General features: G+C 36.2%; 1 protein-coding gene across 2 annotated transcripts in view; it reads left to right on the top strand.

Moving 5' to 3' along the window:
* LOC107665594 (protein FAM135A-like) overlaps window positions 1–11,676 on the top strand; it is a 31,909-nt gene that overhangs the window by 11,625 nt on the left and 8,608 nt on the right. For both annotated transcript variants that reach the window (XR_001631569.1, XM_016456526.1), the window contains exons 4-14: window positions 5,404–5,483; window positions 6,658–6,797; window positions 6,904–6,974; window positions 7,114–7,287; window positions 7,501–7,627; window positions 8,305–8,458; window positions 9,829–9,906; window positions 10,311–10,360; window positions 10,889–11,047; window positions 11,216–11,289; window positions 11,387–11,541. Coding sequence is in view for 1 of the 2 variants with exons in the window: in XM_016456526.1 (XP_016312012.1) it covers window positions 5,404–5,483; window positions 6,658–6,797; window positions 6,904–6,974; window positions 7,114–7,287; window positions 7,501–7,627; window positions 8,305–8,458; window positions 9,829–9,906; window positions 10,311–10,360; window positions 10,889–11,047; window positions 11,216–11,289; window positions 11,387–11,541 (1,262 nt within the window). In the remaining variant the exon portion in view is untranslated. The remainder of the gene's footprint in view (window positions 1–5,403; window positions 5,484–6,657; window positions 6,798–6,903; window positions 6,975–7,113; window positions 7,288–7,500; window positions 7,628–8,304; window positions 8,459–9,828; window positions 9,907–10,310; window positions 10,361–10,888; window positions 11,048–11,215; window positions 11,290–11,386; window positions 11,542–11,676) is intronic.

Below are 11,676 nucleotides of genomic sequence, written 5' to 3'. Positions count from 1 at the left end.
AACTAGCGGTTTCTCCAGTAATGGCTGTAATCAAAGCAGCTCCGCTCATGAATGCTACTTTATCAGATCAAATGAAAATGCCATCGAAACTTTTCTGAAGACAGTCAATTCCCTTCAGAGATACATTCATATAAAACACCCGCGCCGTGTTATGATTTTGAAACGTGCAGTGCTTATGTTTATTCAACGAAGTCAAACGGCACAAATACATTTAAAAATCATATCACCGTTATTGAAAAAGATTATATCGTGATACATATTGATATTGAATTATTGTCCAGCCCTATGTCTATTCAAAATCGCGATTCCTCGATTTCTAAAAAATGAAATCATGGGCAAAACATTAAATTTTAATTAATCGATAAAATCTGAAAAATCGCCCAGCCCTATCGAGAGTACCTCTACACATAAACAACTTATGTGCGTGATGCTGCTAATGTAAAACACGCATGTGCTGAGCCTTGTTTATGTGCAGAGGAAAGCAATGCGCATGCGTTGTGGAACTTTCAATAATGATTTGGAGAAGAATTGTTGAATAAGGTATTTGTTTTTTTTTTGTGAACAAAGTATTCTCGTAGCATTGTAAAATTACGGTTGAACCATTGATGTCACATGGACTATTTTATCAATGTTCTTACTATGTTTCTGGGCCTGGGAACATTTCAGTTTCATTGCTGCCTATGCAGGGTCAGAGAGCTCTCCGATTTCATCAAAAATATCTAAATTTGCATTCTAAAGATGAACAAAGGTCTTACGGGTTTGGAATGACATGAGGGTGGGTAATTAATGACAGAATTTTCATTTTGGGGTGAACTGTCCCTTTAACAGCCTGTACAATTTGAGTTTTCAGTCATGTCTATAGCACAAATGGTGCAGGACACAAAGTGAGCTTTGGGTATAAGTATGAGTATTTGAGTATGCATAGGTCATAGATATAGACAAAATAAATCCATTTCCATATTTAACATGAGGATGCCATTTCTATTAGCAGACAATCTCAGAATACAATTGAGGTTAACTGCAGATTGCACCAGTTTCAGTATGTGCCAGAAACCTGAAATGACCCAGCATGCGGTACAGGTATTTGAACACTCCATACCTAGTCTTATAAGCATGGAAGCGTGGGCATTTCAACACACAAGAGCCTAATGACCCATTCCTGTAATGTGATCTCTAGAGGCCATTGTGCAATATGAAAAGCCACAGTTTTATTCAGCACAGGTAAGAGTTAAGTTACAAGTGCTGCCCACATTTCAAAACCAGTCACTAGATATAACTAGAGGTGGGCAGTATGAGTATAAAACAGGTCGATTACTAGCATATAAAGTTATTTTTGCTGGATATCTATATCAAAAATGTGTTTTTTTTTTTTGTGGTAAATTATGTTGTTTAAAGGGATAGTCTACCAAAAACTGGAAAACATTCCAAACTTGTATGACTTCAATTCTTCTGCAGAACATAAAAGAAAATATATTGAAGAATGTCGGTAATCAAATGGCCTCAGTTCCCATTTACTTCCATTATGTGGATAGAAAATAAAATGGAGGTCAGTGGTAACTGAAACTGTTTGGTTGCCAACATTCTTTGAAATATCTTTTTTATGTTCCGCAGAGGATTATACAGTTGAGTAAATGATGATAGAATTTTCATTTTTAGATGATCTATCCCTTTAAGTTAGTCATACGTTTATGCAGCATCACACTTTCTATGTCGCAATGTAAATGTCTAAAGAGTCCGTTTTCAAAGCAAAGGAAGAAACACTAGGTTATGGTCGGTGCTCAGTAGGGTTGTTTGGGGTCAACACAGCAGTTTGCAATCTCAGGTTAACATTCCACATCTGCTGACATTGTTGCCGCGGGTCTAACTAAAACACAGAGCCATTGGGTTTGCTCAGCTGTGCGACAGGAAGCACAACGCAACCGTCATTCTCCTCTTCAGGTCCTGCAGGGGGACTAGTTGTTTGTTCCTGTTCCCAGATCTGTGTTCTGGCCAGCCAGTTGTATTCTTGCGTATCTCCTCACTCCCACAAAAGTGCCTCTGTGTGCTTTTGATGTCATGATATTCTTGTCAGAAGGAAAATTGCAGCTCTATTTTGGTTGCCTGAACTTCCTCTTTCATTGCAAATGCATGGGAGGATGGAGCACAGGATATAAACACGAGCTGTTTGGATACAGCCGTGTGCTGGACCTCTCTGATGAGATCAGTGTGTCCGGATTATTCAGCCGAGCTCTGATGAGTAGAAATGAGGAACTGAGAGGGTGTGAGATGTATTTGCCCTTCACAGCAGCTTCTTCCTTTCTAAGAACCGCAGTAATGAGAAAAGCTGACCAGTTTCTTGAAAAAAAAAAAAAAAAATGCAGAACAATTTTTTTTTTCAAGAGGTTTGGTTGTGTTATTGGTTCGTAAACTGAATTTTTCTGTGCTGAACACGGTATTAATAAATTCTGACTGAATCTGTGGCGGCAAAAGAAATGACGCTTTAGCTGAGTTGTAGTCTGAATTCATTGTTATGAGGGGAAAAACAGGCACTGCGAAATAGCTAAATTCGTTGAAAAAAATTAAATAGACAACTCCTTTTCAAATGTTATGATGTGTTATGAATAATTTTGAATCGCCCAAAGTGACTCACAAATAAGTCACAAACAAGCTCACTGGTTTAAATGACTCACTGAATCACTAAATAAATCCGTCTGAGCAGGTACCATTAGCCTAATTCTGCCTACTGTCTAGCGTGATTTTTGTTTATTATGTTTGTTTGTAATATACACCACCATTTTAAGTTTTTTTTTTACTCCCCAAGGCTGCATTTATTTGTTTAAAAATACATTAAAAACAGTAAATATTATTACAGTTACTATCTCTATTATCCTATTATACTATCTCCAGTCTTCAGTGTCACATGAATCTTCAGAAATCATTCTAATATGCTGATTTGCTGCTCAAGAAACCTTTCTTGTTATTGTCAGTGTCAGACAGTTGTGAAGTTATGATTTTAAGGAAACTGTGATAAATTAATAAATTATTTTTATTAATAGAAAGTACAAAAGAACAGCATTTATTTGAAATACAAGACTTTTGTAACAACTCTCTAAAAAATAATAATTAAATAGAATTAGACTCCGAGTATAGGGCTGCCACTAACGACTATTTTTATTTCGATTAATCTATCGACTAATTTATCGATTCATCCAAACTAGGGATGCACCGATACCACTTTTTCCAGTACTCGCCCGATACCGATACTTTTATTTTTGGTACTTGCCGATTGCATTTGTACATTTTTTAAATATTGGGTACAGAAACCAAAAGGGTATGTATAATGTTAGTTGGTTAACTTCATTTATCAAATAGATACAGTCAAACCAAAATTTATTCAGACACCTCCAACATTTCTCACATTATCACAGTTTATTCGCTATAGTTTAGAAAATGGTAATAAAATATGACAAGAACTCAGTGTTACACTGTGTCAGAACAAATTCATCTTGATAATGTTAGATAATTTTGATAGAAAGGTATGTAATAGATTACAATCATCCAAAACAATTCAGACAGCTGTTAGTATGACAGTATTTACACAACTATGAATACTTTGTCGGGTGACCCTTAGCCTTAATGACAGCCTGTAGTCTCCTGGGCATGCTGTCATCCAGCTTCATGCAAACCTCAACTTCAGTTTTTCCCAGACTCGGTCTGAATAGTTTTTGGACCCAAATTTGTATCAGTTTTACTGGTAGTCCACTGTTTGTATGTATAATATGTCACAGTTTACTTTATTGGTGTTATTTAATGAGCTAACATGAACTAAGACTTGTATTTTTTTAACAAAGATTAATAACTTCTGTAGCAAATGTAGCTATTGCTCATTGTGAATGTTAATGCATTAACTAAGGTTAACTAATGAGGTCTTATTATAAAGTGATACCTATTGGTCTTTATAGTTCTTTTGCACTTTAATCTGTGTAAAACTTTTAACTTTATACATTTTTCTGTATTGCTTTATTGCATTTAAATGTTCAGTTATTTTTGTTATAAGAAAAAAGTTATTAAACCTGTTATATTGTATTATGACAGCACTTTTTTAAAACTAAATTTCAATATCGCGATAATACCGTATACCGTGATAAAAGCATTAGCAATTAAATTTTAGCAACGAAAATTTGATACCGGCATATCCCTAGTCCACTTAATCTTTGATATTTGGCCATTTCTTTAGGACAGAAATGCTATAGCCACTGCAATTCATTTCTTTAGGACAGAAATGCTATAGCCACTATAATTAAAAGAATATGTGGACATCAAAGCGTGTAAACTCAGAGTGAGGGTTTGAGCTTTTATTTTGAAACAGCGATGTATTCTCCTGTGTTTGTGTAGATTTATAAATGATTTGCCTTACAAATCTGATGAAATAGCGCATGTTGCATTCCCAGATGAACGTTATAATAAACCCAAACTCACAACAACATGCAGAGATGGAGTTTGAGACATTCCACACTAGGGGTTGAACGACTTCTGATTTTTTGAAGTCGACTTTTAGCGCCCTCTATAGGACCAGCGACTAGTCGACGTCAAGCTTAAAGCGTCATGGCAGAGCATTGAAGTCGACTAGTCGATTAGTCGGTGCAACCCCTACTCCACACATGTAAATGATAACAGTTCCTGTGGAACTACTGTGAAGGGAGCCGCTGTGTGACGCATGTACTTAACCTACACGCATGTAAATAATTAAAGCGCATATACTGTATTAGAACTGCATCGCATAATTATTTAACTAAATCGTAGCGTTTGTGAATTCACAATTATGCTTATTTATGATTTTTAAAAGGGTTTAATATATCATGCAGCCTTGGAAAACAGACTAATAATGTGTTTTATACATTCTCGTCTGTGAAATGCGCCACTTCCGGTATTTTGCCGGTTAGTCGACGTGAGCAAAATGAAGTCGAGGATTTAAAAAAGTCGAATAAAGTCGACGAATCGCGACAGCCCTATAAATTATTTGAGATTCTTATCCCTAACTGTACCTTTACAGAAAGTAAGTCTTTGAACTGGGCGTCAGGCTTTTCTTACATGGACTGCACTCAGTAAAAAGAAAAATATCATAAAAAAGGGTCGTTTAGATAGCAGTCCATAATAAAATCTGGGGTTGTTGAGTTTTATAGTAATAAAGCAGGCACACATTTTTACAACTGCAAGAAGTATAATGCTTGTCTTGAATTCTTATGCTTATTATGAACTTTCTTTCTTTCTTTATATATAAATTTCTTTGTGTTTGTATCTATAATAGTTCCACTGTCCATGGAGCGGACCTGACTTACATTTCACTGCTGGTTATATATTCTCTATATAACCATGTATGTGACGAATAAAAATCTTGAATCTTGAATCTTGTTTTCTTGACAGGTTCTATCAGATCCGAGCCAGTATGAAAGTGCCGCCACGGATCCCGCAGAGGGTGGAAGCCAGTCTGCTACATCCCATAGGTAAAAACACTTAAACATCTCAAATGAACATGTCCTGTCATGTCACGATTCCACAGAAATATAAATCAAGGAACCAAAACAATTCCTTTGTTCGTACAAAGCAAACCGAGTTGGTATTTAACCTTCATAAAATGTTGATTGTGACAATAAATGTCAAAAAAATGTCTAGATGTTGTTTAAAGCTGATTTTTGAGATTTTGGTTAATTGATAAAATAATAATAATAATAATTAATAACATATTACAAATATAATAGTAGTATGAAAAATTTATTATTTATTTATAATATTAATTTACAATATATAAGTGTATTCATTTAAGAAAAAGATTAATTGAGTTTAAATGTATGCTGCTACCTGATTTGCAATGTCAGTCTTAGATTTATTGTATGAGTTCTGGATCATTGTTTGGGAGAATTTGTTTTTACTGATACCTCATTCCATTTTGCCTTTGATGTGGATGTGCTGAGGCTGTATTTTCTAGAGACAAATAAAATGTTTCAGCCAGGTAAATTATCAGTTTTATCTCTACAGAAATTTCTTCAGGCTGTATATTTCAAAGGAATGCAGCTTATCTTCAGTTATGAGGGTTAAATGTCTTACCTTCCCTTTCTAACAGTTCTCACAGCTGTAGCCTTGGGCTCTCTTAGTATTACATCAACATTCACCTCAGGGCTTACAGTGATTGACACAGTGGGTTGAAAGAATCTTTGCCTGTGCTTTAACAGGCTCTGTGTCTGTTGGAGTGTGTAATGTCTTACACCCTGTGGTGAAATGTGGTGAGAAGCATCATTATCTGTCCAGTGATTCCTCAAATTCTTTCCTAATACAAGTATCAGGGCAGTCTTTTAGCTTTGTGTTTGAAAAGCATGTGTAATGTTGGTTGACATTGATAACAGTCAGATGCAAGATGCACTAACACTAATTAAGTTTGACGTTGACTCTATTGATGTCAAACTTGTGTTGGTGCACTTTGTCACGCCATATTTGCATGTAAACAAATAAGGCGGAAAGATGTTCAGAGAACAGAAGGATTTAAAATGGAAAAAATAACAGCAGATATTTATTTCCGTTAACTCAATGGGCTGTTTGATACGTTTTTATATAGTTTTATAGGGAAGAATAGCACATATCTCTAAGCTTTGTAAAGCCTTGCTAATGTGTGTTTTCGCACAGGTTCGGATCTGGCTTTTCCAGCATCAGTTCAAGATGATGTGGTCTGCAGCAAAACCTTTCAGATCCTTTATAAAAACAAGAAGATTGTAGTCAACGACGTCCTCGTATTCAAAGTGATGATGCTGCTAGATGCAAAGAAGGTAAGTGAATCTCATGACTCAAACAACACGCACACTAAGGGTTCAGTGATAAAATCTGCCTCTGTATGCGTCACTAGTGGTGGTGATAGTCGTTTTTCCCCTGCAGGTGGAAGAGTCCTTAAATGAAATTGACTTTCAGCTATCTTTGGACCTGTTCTTTACTGATGGCGACTACTCGTATGTAGATGAATAACTGAATGTTGTTTAAAAAAAAAGATTTTACTGTTGCTTATATTTAGAGTTAGGGATTTGAACAACACTATTACCTAAAACAGTTGTTTCACATATAACAGTGTTTGTTTTTGTCCGTGTTCAGGTCCGAGGACCCAAGTTCTCTCCAGAGCATCAGCAGTCGAACGCTGCGTTTGCACTTTAGCTTTCACAGAGGCATCCACCAGCACATCAACGTCATGTTTGACTACTTCCACCTGTCTGTCATCTCTGCCACAATCCATGCATCACTGGTGGCCCTGCATCAGCCTCTAATCAGGTCAGCAGTACACTGAGAACTGGACCTGCAGATCATAGTCATTTTGAATATGTCACAAGTGAAGACAGTAGACTGCTGTGCTTCCCAGGACATAAAATTCCCAGTGTGGGAAAAATATATTCTAAAGGTGCTCCTTATCAAAATTGTGCCTTTATTTTAAAAGCAGTAGAAATGTGTAATACTGTATTTGACTTGCAGTGTTTGTCCCCTCAGTTTGCCACGGCCAGTCAAAAGCACCTGGTTGAATCGTAATGCTCCGGCACAGAGCAAAGACTCTCTCATCCCAACGCTGGAGTCTGTGGTGTTCGGCACCACCTACGTCAAGCAGCTGTCCCCAGATGTAAGAATACAAGCGCACACACACACACACATAAATTGAAATGTTTCCTCTTGCCATGAATATAGCCACTGCTGCTGACATGGCATTAAATCATAAATAAATAAATAACACGCGCGCACACACACACACACAAATATCCTTACTCAACCAAATCAACATTTAATGTGCAAAAGAGAGAAAATGTCTAGACACTTCCCTATTAGGTATTAATTGCACAGGTTTCATTGACATTAAATGCTTTTTTAAAAAGTAAGTACAGTGTATTTTTCATTTTAGTCAATTAGTCTAAAACACTTTGCTGACTTAACATTTGCAAAGCAAAGTACAGAGGCAGTGATTTTCTCATATCAGTGAGAGTTTTAAATGTCCATAAATAGACATCATTATGTAACTAAAAGGCTTGAGCTGTTACTGTAAATAAGATGATGTGCTTTTTACATTACTGCAATTCTCTTGAGACCCCAGTCACATTAAGATGTCATGTAGGTTTCTGAAGGAACATAGTGAGCTCTAGTAGAGATCCCCTTTATACCTTCACTAAATAAGTAACTTTTCTCAAATCCAAAAGATTGTGTCACTAAAGGGAATTGGGTATTATCATAATGCAAAAACATTTAATGCTCCTGCTGTTGATGCAGTGTTTAGTGATGCATCAAGTCCTCTTTCATGATTTGCAGGGCAAAACCTTCCTGGTATCGGATCAGTGCCTACAGCACGCCTTCAGCCTGCACCAGAACATGTGTGCCAGCTTGCTGCGGGCATATCAGGGCCTGTTCTGCTATTTAACCTCCCTGACCAAGAATCTTCCCGCATCCCAGCGCATAGAGCTAGGTATGTAGTCCGTCAGAGCTGAGAGAATAAGTCTTGTTTCCAACCTGAGTTGGAAGACTGAAATTATTTATTTTTAAAACATTTTTACACTGCACTTCAATCTTTGACCCTGTGTAAAGCTTTTTTTGTAGCTGGCTGTCATGATGTTTTGCTTTAATTTGCTTAACGGTGTGATTTTAGCAAAACTTTGATTTCTAAAGCCAGTTTAATCGCTGAGCTTCAGTATGTGTATGTGTTCTAGGCGTGAGCAATATACACTACTGTCCAAAAATTTGCAGACTGTACATTTTTTATGTATTGTTAATCAGAAAGGATTTAATAAATTAATCATAAAAGTGACCAAAAAAATATTTTTTAAATAGTTTTAAATATTTTATAGTTCTCATATAAATCAAACAATGTATCATGGTTTCCACAAAAATATTAAACAGAACAAATGTTTTCAAAATTGATAAAAAAAAGGGGGAAAAAAGTTTCTTGAGCACTAAAGCATATTAGAATGATTTCTGAAGAATCATATAACTCCGAAGACTGGAGTAATTATTACTGAAAATAATTTGCCATCACAGGATCAAATTATATTTGAAAATATATTAAAATTTTACATTTCACAATATTATTACTTCATTTTCACCAAATAAATGCATGCTTGGTGAGCATATATATATATATATAATTTTCTCCACTGAACCTTTGGAAGTACATTTAGAGACGCTGGTTGAAAACCCTGGGGCTAAAAGTCAGAATTGTAAATTTTCAGTGCTCCATAATATTTGTATATATATTTTTTTTTTAATTGTAAGTGATTATATTTATTACATTTAAACTTTTATATATTAATGTTTATTTTATATAAGTTTTATAAAATATACATTTTTGCTTATTGCCTTATATATATATATATCTGTTTTGTTGTATATGCTTTGGATCATTTGCTTTCACATATTAATATATATGTTTTAATCTCATCAGAGCCCATCAGATCACTAAATACTCACTTACACTAATGTAACCATTCACTTGAATATCTATTTAGAGACTCTTGAAGAGCTGCTGTTCTGGACATTTACGTGTTAATGTTTGTTTAACTGCATATTGTATGCCTCTGGCCTCTCTTATGTCTGAGTCAGCATGCGGATGCTTTAATCTCCCATTTTTGTGTGCTTGGACCTCAGAACTAGTCTATAATACGTCTTTCCCTCCAGAACATTCACTGTAAGCCCTCACTCACTCAAAGCTAAACTACTCACCCCTTGCTGCTTCTGACATTGACTGAACTTGCATGTATTTAAGGGTTAATTTTAAGCTCAAACAGCAAAAGGGGAGCGTGAAAGTTTTAAACGTGCCTATATGTGCAATCCCACCACTAGCCAAGCCCAGCATGCAGGTCCTTTATGAACGAGTTCTCAGAAGACCTTACCCTCCAGGCCAAAGGCACGTCTACATAGGTATGTCCCTCCAAAACCGACCCTCAAAATCGCTCCACATGCCTCTTGCCTTTCATTCGTGTCTTTTTTTTAGCTTTCTTTCTTTCTTCCGTTCCCTCTAACTTGGACGTTTGTCACTTGTTTGGCAAGTGTCCATCAGTGAGGGAGCTTTTAGCTCAACTTAGTCCTCCTGTCCTTTAGTAGTATCTCAGATCTCAGGCTGACTTGGGATCAGTCTTATTGCTTGAACGTTGCTGGTATTCTCTGTCCTTTGACTCCTACTTCCTGTGCTGTTGATCCTCTAGATCCCTCTCATGTGCTGTCAATCACAGGCTCTTCAGACAGACCCTTCTCTCTCATTCACTCCATACTGCTGCTGTAGCACCAACATTTTCACTCTGCTATCTTTTTTTAATTTTTTTTAGAGGAACTTGATGTGGAGGCCCGACTTAATGAGCTTTGTGAACAAGTCAAGGTATGTCAAGGGAAGTTAGTACCATTTAATACAAAAAATACAGAGCAGGATGTGTCCCAAACAAGTCAATATCTTTATTAAACTTTATAGAATGTTATAGAACTGTATTGAATCATCTGGCAACATATGTAAAGCAGAATTTGGTTATTTTACAGTTCATGAGCAATGTTGCTCATTTATAAGTTATAGGCCAAAAGTTTGGAATGTGAATCAACAAATCAGTATGTAAAATAAAATGAATATGAATAATGATGTGTTTTGGTTTGCATCCATCAATTTTCAAGTATTTAATTCACTGAATTGTACAAACATAGGCATTACAACTTGGTAATTTAATGTATAAATCATTTTTGTTGAATTTCCAGCAAAAATAAATACATTGTGAGATATACCATTATTATAATATAACATTACTTAATCCATAAGTTAAGGTCATGACTCTCACCACTGTGGTTGTTGCTTGGCTGGTATATCATGATTGTGTACTACACTCTTTTATATTTATGGTTGTGTGTATGTATCTTGTAGCAGAGGGCAGAGAGCCCAGATGAGTTGGCTGAACTGGTGAACATGAATTTGGCACAGCTGTGCTCTCTGCTCATGGCATTGTGGGGGAATTTCCTGGAAGTGGTGTCCCTAAATGAGCGGGTCTCTGCGCTGTTGGCCCAGGAGCACCATACACTACGGGTGAGATTTTTATCATATGCATATTCTAATTGCATACTTTAATTGTTTTATGCATTGCATTCTGACACATTTTGTAACACAAAGATGCAAGAAATTGATGTTGCATATTTATGAGTGTTTGTGCACAGTATATTTCTGGCTTTACTTATGTTGTATTTACAATTTTAGGTGCAAAGATTTGCAGAAGCTTTCTTTTGTCTTGAACACCCAAGACAGAGTGCACTGGCTTACCAGGAACTGCAGTACGGCTTCAAATATCATTACTGTAATGTAGTTATTTAGCACACAGAGAAGATGTGAATTATCATGATAATTCAAATGAACTACTTTATTCAACAGTGCTCACAGTCACCAACAGATGACCACAGCTATCAAGAACTCCTCCTACTTCTTGTCCTTGCCACCTCTTCCTGTTGAATGTGCTGATCTTGATGGGGATGTGAACTCCCTACCAATCATCTTTGAGGACAGATATTTGGAATCAGTTACTGAAGGTATGTGTAACGGCACTTCTGGATCCATAACATTATAATCTTTGATTATCCTTTTAACCATCAGCTCATATATATATTAGGGATGGGAAGATTCCCTGATTCGCTCGGTGCATCGGCATAAAAAGTTAACGATGC

This window comes from Sinocyclocheilus anshuiensis, unplaced genomic scaffold (genome assembly GCF_001515605.1).
Source record: "Sinocyclocheilus anshuiensis isolate Anshui unplaced genomic scaffold, SAMN03320099.WGS_v1.1 scaffold407, whole genome shotgun sequence".
NCBI classification, from domain to species: domain Eukaryota; kingdom Metazoa; phylum Chordata; class Actinopteri; order Cypriniformes; family Cyprinidae; genus Sinocyclocheilus; species Sinocyclocheilus anshuiensis.
This window is presented reverse-complemented; position numbering and strand designations above follow the sequence as displayed.